Below are 20328 nucleotides of genomic sequence, written 5' to 3' on the forward strand. Positions count from 1 at the left end.
ATCATGAAAGAATTCCAGAGAGAATTCCCTAGTTCGTGAGCTTCGCAAAGTGTTTGTTCCAGATCCAGCCAACCTGGCGATCGGGATCGTCTTGGTTCTTGGCCAGCCACAGCTCGCCCTTCTCCGCAATGACATCGAAAATCTCGCCAACAACGTATGTCAGATATGGGTAACCAGCTTCTCTTCGAGCACGATCGATATTGAACTCGTAGATGCTAGCTGCGAGAAAAAGGACGGCTGGTTCTTTCGGAGGCTCATTCTGTACTGGAGTGCTCTCTTGAGGATTGTCCGACATTGGCATCGCAGAGGAAAAGAAGCTCGAGTACTGGCCACTGGATGGCGCATGTTGCTCAGCATCAGCCCTGGTCTCCGCTTGAGAGGGGCCAATGACATCGACCAAGAACGGGGAGTCGAGGCTCAGTCTAGGCAAGCTTGGGAATGACTCAGTGTTAGAGTTGGACGTTGCAAGCGACCCTGTTGACGTGCTGGTAACTTGTTGAAGCATCTGGCTCCTGGAATTTTCAGCAGACTCATGGGCACGGCCGGAAATTGCCGAGTCTGCCCTGAGGCGCCCCAGAGATACCTGAGATTGGCTGTCAATACTGGGAGAATGGAAAGGATAGCCCCCAATGCTGAAATCTTGCGATACTTTGGGGGATTCTTCAACCGTCGAACCCATTCGCGTGCTGACGCTATTCACTGTCGAAGGTCGTCGAGGCGAGCTGATTGTCGCTCCGGTCGAGGGCGTGTTAAAGTTGACAAGGTTCACGGTATCAGCAAGCAAGGATCCATTGCAGATTCCAAGAGAAAGTACCTGTCCTTCAGCATAGTTAAATTTGGAGGACCAGTTCTCAACAATTTTTTGAATATCCTCAGGGAATGTTTCGAGTAAAGGCCCAAGGCTCCTCTGCAATTGATGGAACCAGGTAGTTTGAATCTGCACGAAGTTTTTCAAGCACGCCTCCATCAATTTTGCAGTGAGGGCATATAGCTTCGGAAGCTCATCCTTGAGGGTCTCGTTGAGGGCAATGAATTGTTCCCCTTGTTCAGTCGTCTTCTTGTCTGGCTTGTCTCCTCGATCTTTAATGCTCTTGAAACGAACATAATCCATTAGTCTCTTGTCGCGCTTTTTCATCACTCTTTGTGGACCGTCGTGAAGCTTGAGTAGAGCCACCATCGGGTCGATAACGCTCTTTCGAACCACTAAAAGCTGGAGTACGGAAGATTTGACTGTTAATGAAGTTCCTGGACTTCCTCATTTCCCAAACAAGGAGTTTCACTTACATGGTCGGGCAACGCCACCGTTGTGATGGCTTGAACAGAGACTCTAAGCTCCCGCCATTTCCCTTCCAGCTCGGCATAATTGGATTGTGATACATCGACGAATCCTTCGATCGCAGCGACAAACTCGCTGAAACAATCCAACGAACTCTGGACTTCTTTAGTGTATGATTCTGCATCGCGCATGACAAGCTGCAGCTGGAAAAAGTTATCTCCAAACTTCTGCGACAGACTATCATATTCTTTGTCCTCAAACAAATCAATAAGTCCCACTTGTTGCTTTAATTTCTCAGTACGGCGGCCAAAAGCCTTCGACAAGCCGGTCCGAACATCGGATTCTTTGCGTTTGCGTCCGACCACCTGACCTACAAGGTCTGCACGCTTTTTCATCTCATTTATTCTGACGGAGATGTTAGTCACCTCCTCGAAAGCGGTGACGAGAGCAGCCCGGTCGGGATGATCATTGGGTGTCGAGTCGAGAAGTTCAGACAGCAACAGGGGATACTTCAGAATCCTCTGAACGGGCTTCACAAGCAGAGAATCCAGATCCCAGGCAGATGTGAGATCAGAAGCCCAATCGCGACATTCCTTGAGCCAGATCGCCACCTTGGGATTTCGCTGCAGAGTTTGAAGTTTCTTGTTAGCAGCGTCGTGGTTTTTGAGATAATCCGCATAGACCTTTTCCATATAGCCCATGTGCGCCACAAAAGCTTGCCCGATGAATGTCATTCGATCCTTCTCCTGGTCTGAGAGACCCGTATTTTCCGATTTTTCTTCACTTCTTGAAGTCTGACGGTGTCGTGCACTGCGTTTGCTGCTCCACCTTTGCGACTTAGGCATCACATAAACGCTTTTAGCGGCTTCTTTCAAGGCATCTTGGAATGCCAGTGAGAACTGAACGACTTGATCTGAGTTGGCAAAGAGAACTTTGACGTCTTCAGATGATAGATCCAAACATGAACTCGAGGTTCCCTTGTATATATCATCAACGACTTTCATGTCCCGGCCGAAAGTGTATTCTGTATCAACTAGCTCCTTGATCACGTTCCGCCGCTTTTTCAAACGCCGTTGCTCCGGTGATGGTGACTGAGGTTTTGAATGGAGGTGCTCAGAGCTTGAAGGTGCTAGCGAAGTCGCAGATGAATGCAGTGTCTCGGGGGAGAGCGTGGGTTCAAGCCGCTGGAAAGAAGAGTTATCACTACTTCCTGTGCTGTTTATAGGATCCAGAGGAGAGAATATCCCATTGATATAGGTGCTGAAGCGTTGGTTTGCGAAAGTGGCGGTCAAATCATACTGACTGGGTGGCTGCACGATGTCGGTTGCCCCTTCATGAGCAGTGGTAGACTCATGCTCGTGGGGATTTGAGCCGTGCGGAATCCGGACATTGATTGCCAATCCTAGCCGTTCTTCCATTCCTTCCTGGGGTAAGACCCGGGCGCTTGATGTCTCTAGCCGTGGCGTGGACGCACTGTCGAGTCTAGACGCCGAATCGCTTCGTTCGCCTTGTGGAGTTGACCCTTCGGCGGCAGCAACCTGCATCCAATCCATAATAGAAGGCGATGCGTGCTCCCAGTCATCGCGCATAATTAGGCTGGCTGCATGCCTCGTGCTTTCCGATACGGGCATATCCGCGCTACGAGGGACCATAGTCGGATCCTCAAACCCATTATCTTGCCTCGTAGGAACGTCTTGCTGTTGAGGCTCCGGAGAAGCGCGTATAGCTGGCAAAGGAAGTCCGAGTCCTCGGCCGTTAGCGATCTCTTGAATATAGAGCTGGCTGACTCGCTTGGAATCCCACCCCCCAAGCCTGGCCAAGCTGGGTGCACTCGTGAATGCATAAAGATTGGCTTGAGACGCAGCTTCTATCTTTGTTTCTTGTTGTACCAATGGGTTCGAGAGCGGTTGACCAGTCACAGAAGGCGTACTGGAAGACGCAGAACATGATTGAGTTGCGAGTTCACCATCATCAGCGGAACGGCGAGGTTGTAGTATATCATCAACACCACCATCGCACTGCTCATCCGTGGAGTGCTGGATGTGGAGAGAAGACGACCAAGAGCTGATACTCCATCGGTTGGACATCTCATTGTCAGTCGTTTCATGTTGCGTGTAGATCTCACACTGCTCCTGATTTTCGCTATTGTCGGTATGATCATCAAAGCCCAACGCACCCCGTAGCATGATGTGCACCGACTCTTTATCATCAGTGTCAGAGAGGCTGCAATCTTGTTCATCGCACGATGAGCTGCTGGAGCTTGACTCGCGTATGTGCATGATCTGATCTAACAATGCTCGATGCGAGGCATGTTTATCTTGCATCAATTCGACTTGCGACTCGATGTCGAAAGCGGTGACATGTGTCTCATTGGAATCCGAGGTTGAAGCAGACACGGGAGGATCATGTGTGTCGCAGTCAATCCCTAGCTCGACAGGCTGATGCCCTAGGGTGGGAGAGTCCATGGTTGTGTGCAAATCGAAGGTACCGGATTGCTTCCCCGGCAGTACCACGTCTGTATCAACGTATAATTGGGGTATCGTCCGAGTCTCTTCAGAGTCCTGTTCCAATTGCGATCGCTCATCACTTCCACCTGGCAATGCGTCTACGACAGCAGACTCATCTGGGTCGTGCTGCTCAGTCTCCAATGTTTCGGATTCAAAGGCGTCCGTTCCTTCCAAATCTTCCAATGCTTTGGTTCGACGTCGAATTTCGGCCGCCTTTTCCTCTTTTTTCTCATTCTCTTGAACTGTGCGATTGAAAGCCTGTTGAATTCTTTCGCGTCGAGTCGCGAAGTCCACATTACCCAGCTCTGGTAGCCGGCGATCCCGAGGTCTCGAGTCCCTGGATTCTCGGTCTCGATTTATCTGTCTTTGGAAGTTCGACACGGTTTCAACGACTTTTGACCGGGGAGTTTGGAGGCTCGTATGTGATACTGGTTGGCGAGGTCGGGAACTCCGGAGGGGGGGCGACTTTGCTGGTGGAGGTGCGGCTATGTAAGCTTCTAAAAGACCACTGTTCTCGGGTATCTGACGACGGGACCGGGCATGGGTGCGCGGTGGTGTTATAAAAGTATGACGATCATCATGTGACGTGTCTCGCTGTGTTTTCGGCGACGGTTTGGGAAGGCGGCTAGTGCCTTTTGGTGGCAGGGGAACTCGAACTGTCGAACGACTTCCGGACCCCGTAAAACCGGCCCTCGAAGGGGATAAAGATTCGTCTGAATCCGATGTTGAATGAAGGCGGTGAGATGAGATCGGTATGCGGGATTTTGTATGTGAGTGCTCCTGGAATGTTTGGGAGCCAGACTGCAAGGGGGCTGGAACAGCCATGTGGGAATCAGATGGGTGCGCCACCGCGCTCACCGACCAATTTCCGGCAAAATCGCTTCTTGTTCTCCTGTGGTTGTTTGAACCCGTGATCGTACTGACTTCTTCCAAGAAAGGCGTACGTCCAAGGTACCAAGCAGTAGGTGTTAGCGGTGTTGGGCCGGACGAATCGTCCAGGCGGTCTAAGAACGCTGGGCTCAAGCTAAGTATATTCCCTTCAGATCCGCGACGATGCGGAGCAGTGTACTCAGTGCTCAAAAATCCTGTATCGACGCTGAGCTTCTCGCCGAAGACTGGTCGTCGGAAATCGCTTTCTGAATTGCGGTTGTTTAGGATATCTGAACCTAGGTCGTTGGGTCTGAGCGGAAGAGAAACCGTATCCAACGTATCGTCGCCAAAGGTGTCCAGAGAATGCCAGCGTGGAAGCTCCTGCGTGTTGGCCGTGTCGTGAGCTTCACGCGAACGAGGAATAGCTCCTGACCGAAATAGCCCTGCTACGGGACTGGTTGGGCTCGCGGGCCTTGAGGGCGCCCGAGATCCAGCTGTGAGCGACGAAGGAACGGGAAGAACCTGATCACTATTGTTGTTGAACTTGTTGATCAGGTCTTTGAATGACGTCTGTCTGGCCCTTGTGGTCGAGGCGCGCGCAGAAGGGCCCCAAGCAGAGTTACCGCCAACACCCTTATAAGATGAGTCGGAAACTGAACGACCTTGACTCGAATTCCCACGCGGAGACTCTATCGAGTGTATCGGTACCGAGCTGACACGCTGGGATAGATGAGAACGTTGCTCAGCGATTACGTCACTTTCGTTTTCCACCACGGCATCCTCCTTATTCACGATACCATCGGCCGTGGCCAAATGCGATCTATAAAAGTCGTCGGGATCGGGTGAAGATCGACCAGAATTGTTCTTGTGATCGTCGGAGGGAAGGGTTGCAGGTAGGGAGTAGGGTTGGAGGCTTGTGAGACTTGGTTGGGCGGGATACGTTTTACTCGACAAAGAAGGAACAGGAGAGAAGGATGGTGCGGCTAGGGAGACGTGGTGAGGATTGTTTGACAGAGGACTGTAATAGGAATCGTGAACATCGTGGGTGTTCGAGGAAGTTAGGCGCGGGCTGACGTCCAAGAGCCGGGAAGCGTGCTCAACATCACTCCCGGACATCTTGCATCCTTCACGCAAAGAGTCAGCGGGACCGTCCTCCTTGACTTTCACCCTTTCCAAACGAGAGATGGACAAGGGAGGAGGCTGGACGAGGAAGATTCAAGGCGGAAAGAAAAAAATAAAAAAAATTTTTTTTTTTTTTTTTTTTTTTTTTTTTTTTTTTTTTTTTTTTTAAAAAAAAAAAAAAGGAGCAAATACCCAATGAAATGGTTGGTTAGGAGGGAGGGGGGTTGTTATTTTCCAGGTCAAAGGTACGAATCTCTTGATGCGTTGTTCGCCGCTGGTAGGCCACCGATGAGGTTGCAGGAATACCGGGCCAGAACTATAAGGCATTCATCACCGGATAGTACCACCCGAGCACGGCGTCATATTTGAGACAAGTTGAGACCTCCAGACCAGAGGGATGATTCCAAAGCTGGACCCCCGAAGACCGGAAGATTTGTCAAGCTGCTGGGCTCAAAATAGAAGCGGAGCAGGTCGAACGCTAAGATGCGAAGCAGCTTGTTCTGAAGGAACAACAAACTGCGAGACAGCCGTCTGTCAGCAATAGGACCCCAGGGTGGGTAAAGGACGACAGGAGAAAAGCAGCGGCAAGAACAATTTCATGTCAGGTCAGACGACGGGGCGGGACAAACGTTTGCACGGCGTCGAGCAGGGGTGAGGGGATGTAAAGCTAGAGGTTAATGGTGAAAGCAAGAGAAGAAAGAGGGTGTGGGAGAGAAGGTAACAAGCGGGCCGAGAGGGGAGGGGTGTGTTGAGGTCAAAATGGCAGGGTAAGACCGCAGTCAAATAAAAGAGGAACAGAATAAATCAAACATCCATTCAATCATGGATGAATGACGGACAGCAATTCCACAGCACCCATCAAGTAATCGACAGAAAAGCCCAGATCCAGTGTCGGGTTGCTTCCTATCGATTGGGAAGGGCTGCAGGTGGGCCGACTACTTTCAGATGCCCCCGTTTGATGAAGGGTGTACGTTCGTCGTTCTACGGAGTTAGTGGTTGAATAGTATTTTTTTTGTTGTTCTTATTTTTCTCTTCTTTCTTTTTTTCTCGATTTAGTTTCGATTTAGTTTTTCTGGGATTCGAGAATTTCTCCATTGATTTTGGTAGGGTAAGGGAACAAGAATTCGTTACTCCGTACATGGTGCACCGTACAGATTACTCGATGCGTCGGTAATCATTGGTACTGGTGAGCGACTAACTAGAGTAACCTACTGTGTACTAGTGACGGCAAGAATCGACCTTGGGTTTGAGAGTGGGTGCGGAGAAGGTGGATAATCAGGAGTAAAAGCGAGGGGAGTCCACCCAGGGATTCGACCACAATCTGAGACGAAAAGGTGACTTGACGGGTGTGCAGAAAAAGAATTATGCAGCAACCCCCCTCCCCTTCTAGAACTAGTACTAGCCAAAGAAAAGTGATATAGGAAATGTGTACTGTGGCACAGTACTCCGTAATAATCATACTAATAATAATGAGGATAATAATAACAATGTTAGCCCAAGGGCCCCTACAGACTTGAACGGTCCCAGCCAATTTAAACCGCCGAGGGTTTAGTGACGAAAGAAACTCACTAACAAGGCGATGAAAGGATAGGGTACAAGAATCAGAATTTTGTGAGGCTATTTACCGGTGTTTATCCAGACCTAGTCATCGCTATTTCGCCCGTCGGCTCAGCCTTTGGCTCAGCCTTCGAGAAATTGTAACAACAAGCGATCATACGCATCTTTTTTGGCTCCTCGTCCTGCAGATGTTGAACCCAAGGCTTGAGTCCTGGTATGGAGTGACGAGGAGGGGGGCAACGTGTGGGCAATATACCTACAGAGTAGAGGAGTGAGGTATTGATGAGTCGACTTTTCAACCTTCCCACGAATCCTGTGGCGGTACCCCCTGCGGAAATCAACTTGATAGGTAGGCTCGCATCTGCCTGACCACAGATAGAAACTGGCATGGTGAGAATATTCCGTAGTCTGAAAGACGACAGAATCTGATTGATCTGGTGTGGTCTGGGTGAGCATGGAAGCCATAAAGAAGTTGGCATATGAACTTAGTCATTCCCTTTCATGAAAGATACAGTTGTTGGTGGTGTTAGGCGGATCGGGACTCGTCGTCCCTTCGGGGGTTCCATGGAACGTCTTCCTCGCCGAGCTTTGTTCGCCATGCGTCTATCGTTCAGGTATTGAGGACTACTCCGTAGTTGAAGGTACTGTAACTACCTACATTATGCCTACATCATCTACGTTCATCATTGACTTGGAGATGTAATGGCAATCAAGGGCTCGACTTGACTTCGATGACCTGTTGCGGTGCTATATATACTAATCATCCTGTGCTAGTTCCTCACGTCCGCAGTTTTTTGAGAAATGACTCGTTCAAATAACATTTTCCACTTCTGATTACTTACTAGGATGTCAAGTCGTCAACGAGCAATGATACAACTCAGCAATACCCTGCCATGTGCGTCATGGCCCTGCATAGTAATCCACGCCAAGCCAAGTCACTAATCAGCGTCTGTGACCTGTAATCCCCAGAGATTACAGAGAGCTAGCATAAGCAGGTGATGAATGGACGACGGATGACCGTGCCATCGGAAGTTGACTCCCCTCTGAATTTCGCAAGCTGTTTCCGAGCCCGCACCATGTTCTGCTTATATTGGTCTACGACAGTGACAGTGAGAAGGTGCAAGAAAGGTTCGGCCCAACCTCATCAGTGACCACGAGCGCAGTGAGAACTGCCCCAATAGGCTAATATCACGGTCGCACAGCGAATGCTTCGACAAGATAGGCGAAAATGAAAACCCTGATGGTACACAGGACAAGAGCCATGTTATTCAGTCATTTTAGTCGACTATCCTAGTTAGATCAGTTGAACCTAAGGAAGACCGATTGCGATGCCAGGTGGGGCTTGTGGCTAGGGTATGAAAATACTGTAGGTTCTATAGTTCGAACTTGTCTGCATGCACTGATGTGCTGTATTGGTGGTTCAGATTCGAGTTAGTCCGCACATGTGCTCCTCCTACACAAGAAGTCTCTTTGCATGTCATCGATTGAGCGAACCTTCCCTGGGATACAAAGCTCTTCTAAGGTGTGACCCCTGATGGCAGAATGACCATTTTCGTTTGCAGCCTGCATCTGCACTGGACCAATGTCCTTCCCGGACATATAAACCAGCCTCGACACTTTAGGACAGAGAAATTGATGCATTGTACCTGACTGGCCCCATCCGATGATGCCCATCTTGAGGACGTCTAGCGAGGGCAGATGACTGGAGACGATATTTGATATCTCACTGGCTGGTCAGTCTCTACGTGCTCCTCGAGGATAAAGAGCACATTTAGCGGAGGTATCCCTGTCTTTCACAGTCAAGGATGTCCCTGGAGTCACACCGCCTCTCTTCGACGAACGTGTCTTACAGGACATTTGCATCCCCAGGGCGAAGCTTGAGGGCTTGCTATTCTTTTCTCATATCCGTAATGAAAACAGACTCGAACCAGTATGGACCATACAATAAACTCTCAGCATTAAGTAGGTCTATCAATAGGAATTCCCCAGTCTCCGCGGAGATAACACTAACGATCTCGACGCAATTAGGAGAGCATACCGGATCGCGAGGCTGATGTTGTGGGACCGCGGTGCGACGGTGGTTTTCTTCTTGCGACGTAGGCCGCAGCTAAAGCCTAGCGCGACGACCTTTCTAGACCACCGTCGTTCCAAGGATCTGGCACAGCCGACCATCCTTGTCCGTGCGAGCACCCATGGCTATGAATATTGCTATGTATGATAATCGGGGTTATTATTGCCGGAGAACAACCTCATTGTAATCCTCTTTTTATTGGGTGGTCTCGTCGCCAACTCGTGACTAGCCCCCTGTCTCTTCCCCTTTTACCCCATATCTACGGACTACTAACTCTTCCAGAGCCACGATCTCCTGGTCTATTTGACTGAAGGGTCCGAGATTCCCATGCATTATCCGATCACTCGTGGCTTTTTGTCCTGTGAAACAAAGGCGGCGACAAAATAAGATGAAGACAAATCTCGGCGGTTCTGTCTTCACTCGACAGCACATTTGCCAAAGGGAAATATCATGAATAATGTAGACATGTCAAGCTGTAGCAGACAGCAGAATTTCCGCAAGGTTTTGAGTGTCTAGACGCCTGCATCGGACATTTCCCCCCTCCTACTGGAATACATGTACGGAATACAACGGAGGGAGTTCAATCAATAATGACTGTTATTACTAGCCACCCGTCGGCCCGCCGGATGTCGCTCTCTTGCATCCGCATCCCTTTTGACAGACACCTGCAAACGCTGGCTGCGAGGGACAGCATCGAAATGGGATCCCATCAAATTCGAAACCTTCCGGTGAAACTAATATGGAAGTCGTTTACCGTAGCACTCGATGAATTCGACGACGAGGCGTATTTTCTCGGTGGTGTCTACTGGTTGTTGAGCCAGTACGGAATAAAGATCGGCAGTCGCTTGAAAAGGTTTTCATGGTTTACCATTGGCAAGGCACCTGAAGCAATCGTTCTGTTCACCACTTCTAGTATATTGTAGCCCACAAGATCATCCAGCTCAATGCTAAATAGTGTGTGTACCGAGGATTCCCCTAGTGTTCTTACCCCTATGTGCAAAGATGACTGGTCGGCAGTTTCAAACCATACGTGGGCCTCACGATCGTTGTTATTTTGTGCTGAACGATCTGCACCCCTGGCAACTCACTGAAATACAGAGTAGGATTTCACAGCCTAGAATATAGACATATCGCAAATTGGTCAAGGTTTATGTAGACAATACTCAATAGGCGATCGCCTCAACACCCTAAATGTATTAGAGTTCGCGGGCTGCAGGATCGCACTGCGTTCTAGACGGGGAGCGAGAGAATACGTCGATAGATTCAATGAAGACAGAGTACCTACCCCCTTCCCCTCTTCTTTCCCCTTTCTTTGGCTATGCGCATTGCAAGAATACTACTTCGTACTAAGTCTGCAACTTGTACCTACCCAGCCTCAAAGTCCGTCAATACTTAACTATTGAAGATGGGTTCCATGGAAGGGATAGTCGCGTTGTTGAAGAGTGGGGTGTTCTATTTTTCTTTTGTCTCACTGTAAAACACCACCACCGCACTGCGGACAAGCATCTTTACTAGATCACCCAAAACGGAATAGCTCACATGGATCGTCAAACTGGAGAAAAATAAGGGACCGCAAGGCTGTCGCCTTTTCTTAGGTTACGTGTGTAGGTGTCCGTAGTTAGTTAGTCACTGGTAATTAGTAAGTACGGAGTACTCCGCAACTCCTCCGTATCTTGCTAGCTTGTACGGACTACAGAGTCATTATCAGTGAAAGACCATCACTACACGCCATGGGTTGATACGGTGCTGGCTCGGCATTAGTACTGGTAATTGGGAGAGCCTATGCCTTTTTGTCCTTATTTTTTCGCTTAGTACTCCTCGTGTCGCGTTCCTGACGCGTCCCCGACCGCGCGCTTCCTCGTTCGCCAATAGATAAGGTATCAACCTATCTTACCATTGACTGGGTCATTGGCTTCCGTCATACACAGTAGTTTCTACTCCAGCAGAGAGACCGGGTGATCTGCCTCTCGGTCGAGTGAAGTGATTCCATTGGAGTCATATGGGGAAAAAGAGGAAGAGGCCCGTGAAGGGCAAGCGTGCGCAAGCCCATTCGTCGCAGACACGCATCACTGCAGCCTCCACTGATTTTAGGGATCAGAGTGGCTTCGCCTCTGACCGTGCGACCGAAATCACCCACCCGGTTATATCGCTCTACTATAATGAAGTGGTAACTTTGAGGCAGTTCCTCTTACGCCAGATACCAGCAGCCTCACGTTCTCGCCGCCGAAGGATCGCATCGATCAGAGCCGACCTTTCAGAAGGCGCGGATAAATTGTCATTAAGCTCACAGTGTGGTTTAGCCACTCTGCTCGATTCCACACTGGTGGGCATCCCACAAGATTCAGCTATTGCATGTGATCAGGAACGAGGTCAAGAGCTGGCTGCGTTGCGCAAATCGCAACCCCACTCTCAACTGGACAGCACAGACACTGGTCCGCCATGTGCACAAGCAGAGGTGAGCATTACATCCCAGCAATAGTGGCGTTGGGTTTTCTACCAGCCTTGTGGTCGCTTGCGGCCTAGCTTCTAAGACTTCACTCCTGGCAAGCTACTTTCGGAACGCAACAATGCATGGATACTCTTACAGGAATGCTGACTTTGGTCCTACAGCTCGTAGATCGTGCCATACAGTTGATCTGGAAGCCATTTCTCTCGGAAACCAAGAAAAGGCCACATCATCTCCTGACTCGGGGATTCCGAAATCCCTTCGAGACGTTCTTCCCAAACGAAAATGTTCAGAAGCTAAAGAGTTCTCCTTGGACGGAGGTCTTGGGGTTGGTGGGCAGCAATGGTGAAATTATTATGCTGCGTCTCTTATGTGATTGTGGGATTTTCGTAGCCTTAGACTCACGTAAAGGCATCTATCATCAAATCTGCGGTATGCAATCTTCACCGGCTAATGTCGAAGAGCTATGTGTATTGACTACTGAACTCCTAGGACAATCCTTGGAGAAGCTTGAACCCATATTCAATAAGCCACAACATCTATCCTTGAAGCCAACCCGCACCCGCTCTGAGGGGAAATCCTCAGTAATTGCGGATGGCCAGCAAGAAAAAAAGGTAGGCAGCCATTCCGACCAACAACCACAACGTCGAACGCCGAATTCGATTTTCTTTAATCGGTACCGCATGCTTTACGCTTTCCCCAAAAAAGCCAATAACTGGAAGTCACAACCGGGGTTAGGAAGCCGTAAGTCAATGCCATACAATCTCAGAGCAATCCATCGCGATCAGTATATTTACCAGTGGTTTAGATGTTCTTAATCGATGTCCCTATCCTAAATCGCAGTGGAGAGCCATACATGTTATGCAACACATCTTCCCTTCACAATTCGGACTGACAAACGTGTTCAATCCTGACCCCGAGAATGACTCGAAATACCTTTCGCGCGAAGATGAAATTGCAGCCAGATCGCGAAAGCGAAGATGGATTGCCTCAAATTGTGTGCATCAGGATACAAATGATGAAGTTCCGCTGGCAGATATCCCAAAACGTCTTCGAGGACAGGCTTTAGACCTGGTTCAACAGATACTTCATCGTCATAAACGTTGCCAGTACAGATACTTGTTGGACTATTATTGTTCTCCAGCGGTATGTGCAGCTTGTAACCCTGCTATCGACAAGATAAGCTAAAAAGTGTAGAACGTTGGCCCCTGGAAATTCGGCGCCTACGACTCCCAGTCGAGTTTTCAATCGAATCCAGTTGGGTCCGCAAAGTTGATAACTCAGCTTGAAGGGCCGGGAAAACAAGCTCTACATGCGGATGCTGCTGTCTCAGAAGCCCAGAAGACATCATGTTCTATCCCACGACCCACAGTTGATACAGTGAATCTGGTGAGCGAGCCGGCTGTGGTATCAAAGCCCAGTTTGACGTACTACGCGACCCCTGCCTCTTCTGTTTCGGCCTATTGCCAAGCTGTGATCCGAAAGTTGATTCCACCACAATTCTATGGGACTGGGCAGAACGGAATCAACAATCAAAGTGTGATTCTGAAGAATGTCGACGAATTTATTCGTATGCGACGGTTCGAAAACCTGAGTCTCCAGGAAGTGTGTAAGGGGGTTAAGGTTCGTTTGCGCAAACTCAAATCCAACTCGTGTCATGCATACTGACGGGCGGATTTTTAATTGCAGATATCTTGCATATCCTGGCTCGGTCCCGGTGCTGGCCGCCATCAACTTCCAGCTGATCGATCACATCCTAAACTTTCGCTCTCCGACCTGCAGAAACGTACCGAACTGCTTCATGAGTTCATATATTACTTGTTCGAGTCTATTCTCATCCCTCTGGTTCGGGCAGCGTTCTATGTCACTGAGTCCCAGTGCCATCGGAACCGGTTGTTCTATTTCCGACACGACGTCTGGCGCACCCTGACTGAAAAGCCGCTAGCTGAAATGCAGGCAAACATGTTTGAAGAATTGATGCCGGAAATAGCTCAAAAGGTGCTACGCCAAAGGACGCTCGGGTATGGTTCTTTGAGGCTTTTACCCAAAGCTACTGGTATCCGCCCTATTGTGAATCTCAAGAGACGGATGCCATCAACCAAAAGCACTGTCAACTCTACAGTCAGCCCTATCCATAGTGTGCTGAACTACGAGAGGATGCACCACCCCGCCCAAATGGGTTCCTGTCTACACTCAGTTGGCGAGTTGCATTCTCGGCTGAAGGTGTTCAAAAAGAGCTTACTCGCTCGACAGCCGGAGGCTGTAGTCTCACCTTCATTGCCTCGGCTGTACTTGGTCAAACTTGACATCCAATCCTGCTTTGACAGTATCCCACAGGAAAGCATGGTTCAGCTTATTGACAAACTAGTCTCTGCAGAGGCTTATCATATAACGAAGTACGTCGAGATGAAACCGGCAGAGGATTTCAACAATACGTGGCCACTCCATCAGCAGCGGCAAAGCCGGGCCTGGAAGAGATGGGTGGGACGAGCAGCTCCAACCAGTAATCCCCAGCATTTGGAAAAGCTGGTCAGCAGAGGAGGCACGAGCCAACGAAGAAATACCGTCTTTGTGGACACATTCTGGCATTCAGAGAAGCAGACGTACGATCTACTCGATCTCCTCGAGGAGCATGTGCGAAATAACTTGGTTAAGTTCGGGGAGCGTTATTTCCGCCAGCGCAGCGGTATTCCCCAGGGCTCAGTAATCTCCAGTCTGCTGTGCAATCTCTTCTACGCGGATATGGAACGGGAGGTTTTGAACTTTCTTCAACCCGACGAAACCCTGCTTCTTCGCCTGATCGATGACTTTCTACTCATCACGACGGACCTCGCCCAGGCCAAGCGTTTCTTGCTAGTGATGATCCGGGGCCTGCCAGCGTATGGGATCTCGGTAAACCCAGCCAAGAGTCTCGTCAACTTCTCCATTAAGGTGGATGGCGCGCATATTCCCCGCATCGTAGACGCTAGGTTGTTTCCGTACTGTGGTAGTCTGATCGACTTCCGCACATTAGAGCTGCACAAGGACCACGATCGAATTCTCGACGGAGGTGAATCGGCGGCGGCGAGTTTGGCCAATTCCCTGACTGTGGATTCGACACGAACGCCCGCCCGCTCCCTGCACCGCAAGACACTAACGTCTTTCAAGGCACTCATGCATCCGATGTACCTGGATACCCAGCACAACTCGGTCGAAGTCGCGTTGGCGAATTTGTATGCAAGCTTTGTCATCTCAGGCATGAAGATGTACCGGTACATGCGTTTACTGTCCGTACGAGCGCAGCCTACCCAAGAGGTGGTAATTCGAATCATACGTGATCTCACGTATCTAGCCAATCGTCTGATTCTTGGTCGGCGACAAGAGAAGGTCAACTCGGCCGCGATATGTTCTGCGCAACCGTCCGAGGTTGAGTACTTAGCGGCAGCAGCGTTTCAAGCAGTCCTTGGCCGCAAGCAGACGCGGTATGCCGCTGTCCTGCGTTGGCTGCAAGGCTTTATACGCGAGACCCATCCCAAGTCAACGGCCACCGCTGCCCGGCTGGTCTCAGTGGTGCGCCGCGGCAATGCCGTCTATGACAAGTGGAAGTTCTGATAGACTCCCGGGAGGCGTTTCCGTGGCGCTCGCTTGGCTGAGCGACCGTACGCTTTCTACCTTGAGTGAGGAGACTAATAGGTGGGATTATGGAGTCAAGGTCTCGAAGTAGCTAGTAACTTAGGCCCCCGTCTGGGATATTGTTTGTATGAACAGGGTTCCAGAAGAACAGTGATGTAATCAGATATCATGGTTCGCATTGTGCGGGAACCGGTTCAGAGGATGGATTTGAATGACGACAAGGTTACTACAGAGACGACGGAAGCAGGAAATCCGGGCTATCCGCCAGCAGGTAAAGAGTGGTCCGTTGATCGGCAATCTCGGCCGGTCCGTGGAAATGAGATCTCATGGTGTCTGAGATTGACTTATTTTTTTGTGGCCGTGGACGGAGATGAAGCCCCCCACGGATCCGACCGCAGCAGACAGAATTAGTTAAATGAAATTGCATTTATTGTTCTGCTTCCATGACATTTCATTTTGTTGTTTCCGGGGGGGGGGGGGGTGGTTGTGTGTGTGTGTGTGTATGTGGGATGTAACAGTAGTGGGTGGGTTACTTAACCTTTACCACTTCAATCCGTTTCGTCCAATAGACCGAACTACCGCAAGCGTGGATCGTCCAATACGGGTCAGAGTCAAAGCGACTACTCCGTAGTTAGTAGCTTTTGCTTTGCGGTGGAGATTCGTTCCTCTCGAGAATTCAGGTACCGCAAAATCATCCCCTCCACCGAGGTCAGTGGCGGTCCACCCCCCGAAGCTGCTCGTTGCCGTACGGTACGTACCTGGCAATCCCCAGACGGACATACCACGGAACCTCGGCCACAGGGACGAACGATTCTCTGGACCAGGGGGGAAATAGTGAAGAAAAATAAGAACAGCAAGAAGGAAGGGATAGTCTTGAGGCCTTTCATAATAACGAAGATGAAAATTGAGAGATGAGAAGCTGAAAAGGGGGAGGCAAATTCAATATGGAGCAGCAATTGTGAACTTACCTTATTGTCTAGTACATACCGAGTGCGTCTGAAGAGAGTAGCAGCACCTCCTCGCAGACCAGCGATCCTGTGGCGGTGCGTTGCATCTGTTGCTTCTCCCCCGGGAGTTCCTCATTTCTTGATGAAAGAGCGGGCCGGTTGCGATCTCTCGTCTTTGGTGTCCTGGATGCTACTCACAGAGTCACAACGGTTTCGAAGCTCAGCAGATTTATCTGTATCTGGTATGTGCAAGGTAAGCTAACCCGTGAGAGCCGGTAATCTTCTGGTAAAATTGAACAAGAGAGGGGCGGCATATACTGGAACTCATCCTGCCTGAAGCCAGCCAATGAAGCTTGTAAGGTGAAAATGGTATCGCTGGGGCTTCATTTGGTGCGGTGTTAGCGGATTGGCGAGACCGTCGCCGACAATAACAGTGGACACTGTCGACGATTGAACTAGACAAGGAACAGTCTAGTTCATAGCTAGTTAGTTAGCAGGTGCCAGCAGCCTGGCTAACCTCCTGGGGCGCACTGGGCGTACACAGTGGTACGGGTGTAGTGTGTACTGTACATACAGTATAACATGAGGCTTCTAATTCTTATTATGCACAGTGGTGGCTCATGTAGAGGAGCTCGACGATTACCTCCCGTATGTGTATTACCAACTCACGAAGTTGCATCCACTCTCTGTCTCTCCCTCCCACTCTCTCTCTCCATCCTCCTCCACTCTCCATCACCGGATGCAGCAAGTTCATCATTTCCCCGTCACTTTAGTTTATCCCCCCCCGTTCATTTGTTCTTCTAATTCTCCTCCTCCCCTTCCCCTTCTTCTGTTTCCGCTTTGTCCAACTCTTTATTCCATCTCTTCCTCATTTCTTTCCTCCTTCCATCTGTTATTCCTTTCGTTTCCCTACATTCCTGTCCTTCGCTTGTCAGTCGATCGTTGAACAATCGTATCTCTTCTACTGTCTATTCCTTCGTTCTCCGGCTCTCACTGTAGTTGGTGTTCGGTACCTCTCCCGTCTCCTTTTCTCATCCCTCTCTCTCCCCCCCCCCCCCTGCTGTTGCGGCCCCCAATGCGCTCATTCTCGCCAGCTAACTCCTGTTCTCCCTGTCTAGCAGTTGAACTGTTCTTGACCCCCGAATAAACTCCCGTGGTCCGGTGCTCATTTGGGCGCGACTGCCATTCGACCGCAATTCTTCGTGTATATCAACCTGCGACGTCGGACGATTCATATATCTACCTTTTGTCTTGCTTTGGTCAACGCTCGCGGCGCGATCGAAACCTCTGTGATTTCTCGTTTAGACCGACCGTGTACAGCTCCCCAGAAGTCTATCGTCGGTTTCGTCTTTCCTGCTGCTGGAGCAAGCAGTCCCCGGAATCGAAGTAATCTCCGCGATGACGACTATTTGCTCGACTCCGAACTCTCCGCCCGATCTGACCGGGTCCAAGTCCTCTAAATCGTCTTCTTTCCGTTCTTCCTCCCAACACTCAGGCCCCGAGGCTCTTTTCACCGATATCTCCAATTTCGAAGAAGTTGACCTTGAAGACGAAGCGCAAATCACCTATATGGAAACCAAGGTACCCTTCAGCCGAGCAGGCAGCATCACGCAGACATTTCCGACCAGGATGCAAGCCAAATCGGCTGTGGTCACGACCCGCGACCTGACCGCCACGAAACCGAGTAAATTGCCCGGACAGACCAATGGATCCTTGGCCCAACCGGGCCGTGGCGGGCACGGCGTCACGACCGGGACTCAGCGGGATGCCACATTGGGCAAGCACGCACCGCTGCAAGTATCTAAACCCCGTCGGTCGCGATCGAACTCGCCGTTGCGACCTACTTCGAACTTAGGATCCTCCCCTTCCACGCACAGCTTGTCCTTGACGCCTGCTACTCCCCCAACACTCAACCGAAAACCATCCTGGCAGCGTACTCGGAGAACACTTAAAGATCTTGAGGAGGAATATCACGATTCTGATGATGATTTGCCTGAAGATGCCAGTCTCTGGAACGTTCCCATTTCCCCTCGTCCGATGCAAGATCGAGCCCCGTCCCGGAGCACAAGTCCAAGCGGTCGCAGTCCTGGTCCCCGGCCATTACCTCTGTCGCATTCTGTCTCAGATGTAACTCTTCCAAAATCCCCCTCAGGTTCGCGATCGCCCACGTCCCGAAACGCTCGATCCAAGGCACGTTCCAGCTCTGCGGGGCCGGAACGAGGTCAGATCTCTCCACGCAATCCCCGAGCCTACTCATATAACAGCATGATGTCAGACCTGTCGGAAGAGGCTCGAATCATCACTGAAGCGCTGGAATTCCACGCTGATGAGCGAGAGCGTCGGCGTGGAGAGACTTTGCAGAGCGGGCTGTCTTCTTTAAGGTCTAGCACGGACTCGAAGCAGGGATCGAAAACGCCGATTGAGCTGCCACCACTTCAAAAGTCAAATATCATGATTGACCCTTTGCCCATTAGCAAAGAGAAAGAAAAGGTATTAAGTCGGACACGGCCAAGCTGGCTACCACCGAAGGACCCCTTGGAGGAGAAGCGGCATCTGAAGGAGTACAGAAAGATGATGGCGCAGTCACGGGAAGCAGGTAAGTTCTCCTTTAACGACAACCCTCACCAGATCACTAACATCTGTCCCAGACAAACGTCGAGCTGCTAAAGCTGCTTCCGTGAAGTGCGAAAAGGACAATACCCGGGAAACTCTCCAACAAATATGGGACGAATATGTCTATCCCAACTGGGATAATGTCATTCATGAGCCGCGCACCCGAGAGCTCTGGTGGCGCGGTGTGCCGCCGCGGCTCCGCGGGTCAACCTGGCAGCGGGCTATCGGCAACGAGCTGGCTCTTTCCGAAGAAACGTACAAAAAGGCACTGCAACGGGCCAAGGATGTGCGCGCCCGCCCTGACAACGATACAGGCGAGAGCAACAAGCGAATGCGGGAGTGGTTCGGAGCCATTGAGCAGGACGTGTCCAAGGCATTTCCCGACTTGAAACTTTTCCAGCCTGGCGGTCCGCTCCGCGAGACGTTAATCGATGTTCTGGAGGCCTATTCGATGTATCGGAGCGATGTGGGATACATCAGCGGACTGCATACCATCGCAGCCCTCTTGGTCCTTCAATTCCCGTCGCCTGCTTCGGCGTTCCTTGCAATGGCTAATGCGCTCAATCGCCCCCTTCCTGTTGCCTTCTTGACGCTCGACCGCGGGGCTATCGGTCGGACATATTCCCTGGCGTCCGCGACGCTGAAATACAAATTCCCACGGCTCTCGACGCATTTATATGAAACACTGCGTCTTAGCGACGAGGAAATCTGGGAGCCTATGTTCCGCTCTCTCCTAACAAACGGACTAGACCTGGAGCGTCTGAGCCGGGTTTGGGACTGCTGGGTATTTGAAGGAGACCGCATCATGATCCGCGCGGCAGTTGCGACTCTAGGCAGTTTGCAGTTGCAGCTCTTCGGCTTCACGAAATCCGACGATCAGAGTCGACGGTCGGTGCAGGGAATCCTAAGTTGGGGACCGCGTCAGGCGGGAACCAACAGTAACAAGGAGCAACGCCACAGTGCACCAGCAGCTTCTACGTCGGCAGGTTTTGGTGGTGGTGGTCTAGCATCTTCCGGCATTGGTGACTACTGGCTGCTCTCCTCCGCAGGCGATGAGGATGGGTTTATGAGCGAGGTGAGAGAGGCAGGGAAGGTTCGGTGATTACTTGATTCGCTTCTCGTTTCTTTAATCTTGAACATAATTCTGCTGCAGCGGACCATAGCTGCAGTTGTTAATACTAGGATGGACTGGATCTGTCTTATTCCAGTGGGTAGTTAATCGAACTCGCTCTGTATACATAGGAAGTGCTGTTGTTCCTCGACGAATTGTTTCAAGCTTGGCCGGGCTACAAGCTAAGTGTAGATAG

At 50.5% G+C, this 20328-nt stretch overlaps 4 protein-coding genes across 4 annotated transcripts; 2 read left to right on the top strand and 2 right to left on the bottom strand.

Moving 5' to 3' along the window:
- Nucleotides 1–28: 28 nt before the first annotated feature.
- BP01DRAFT_367398 (putative Rho guanyl nucleotide exchange factor) lies at nucleotides 29–5769 on the bottom strand (the record flags this gene model as incomplete). Its single annotated transcript, XM_025576455.1, has 2 exons — nucleotides 29–1210; nucleotides 1285–5769. 2 exons carry the CDS (start codon nucleotides 5767–5769, stop codon nucleotides 29–31), a joined length of 5667 nt encoding a protein of 1888 aa, XP_025429344.1.
- A 1133-nt stretch (nucleotides 5770–6902) lies between these two features.
- On the bottom strand, nucleotides 6903–7745 carry BP01DRAFT_424906 (uncharacterized protein; the record flags this gene model as incomplete). Its single annotated transcript, XM_025579724.1, has 4 exons — nucleotides 7593–7745; nucleotides 7345–7392; nucleotides 6988–7096; nucleotides 6903–6958 (listed from the first exon to the last, which is right to left on the bottom strand). Exons 1-4 carry the CDS (start codon nucleotides 7719–7721, stop codon nucleotides 6903–6905), a joined length of 342 nt encoding a protein of 113 aa, XP_025429345.1. The 5' UTR covers nucleotides 7722–7745.
- A 3657-nt stretch (nucleotides 7746–11402) lies between these two features.
- Nucleotides 11403–13517, top strand: BP01DRAFT_300997 (telomerase reverse transcriptase; the record flags this gene model as incomplete). Its single annotated transcript, XM_025572014.1, has 5 exons — nucleotides 11403–11858; nucleotides 12014–12281; nucleotides 12342–12593; nucleotides 12658–12995; nucleotides 13047–13517. 5 exons carry the CDS (start codon nucleotides 11403–11405, stop codon nucleotides 13515–13517), a joined length of 1785 nt encoding a protein of 594 aa, XP_025429346.1.
- A 4106-nt stretch (nucleotides 13518–17623) lies between these two features.
- Nucleotides 17624–20135, top strand: BP01DRAFT_102924 (putative TBC domain protein). The gene is made up of 2 exons (XM_025570251.1): nucleotides 17624–19004; nucleotides 19057–20135. Exons 1-2 carry the CDS (start codon nucleotides 17807–17809, stop codon nucleotides 20121–20123), a joined length of 2265 nt encoding a protein of 754 aa, XP_025429347.1. The 5' UTR covers nucleotides 17624–17806; the 3' UTR covers nucleotides 20124–20135.
- The last annotated feature ends 193 nt before the right edge of the window (nucleotides 20136–20328 follow it).

This window comes from Aspergillus saccharolyticus (genome assembly GCF_003184585.1).
Source record: "Aspergillus saccharolyticus JOP 1030-1 unplaced genomic scaffold BP01scaffold_27, whole genome shotgun sequence".
In the NCBI taxonomy this organism is placed as follows: Eukaryota; Fungi; Ascomycota; class Eurotiomycetes; order Eurotiales; family Aspergillaceae; genus Aspergillus; species Aspergillus saccharolyticus.

Coding starts and splice junctions, on each gene's coding strand:
- BP01DRAFT_102924 (XM_025570251.1), top strand. CDS start 17,807: ATGACGACTATTTGCTCGACTCCGAACTCTCCGCCCGATCTGACCGGG. Junction 19,005..19,056: donor GGCGCAGTCACGGGAAGCAG/GTAAGTTCTCCT, acceptor CATCTGTCCCAG/ACAAACGTCGAGCTGCTAAA.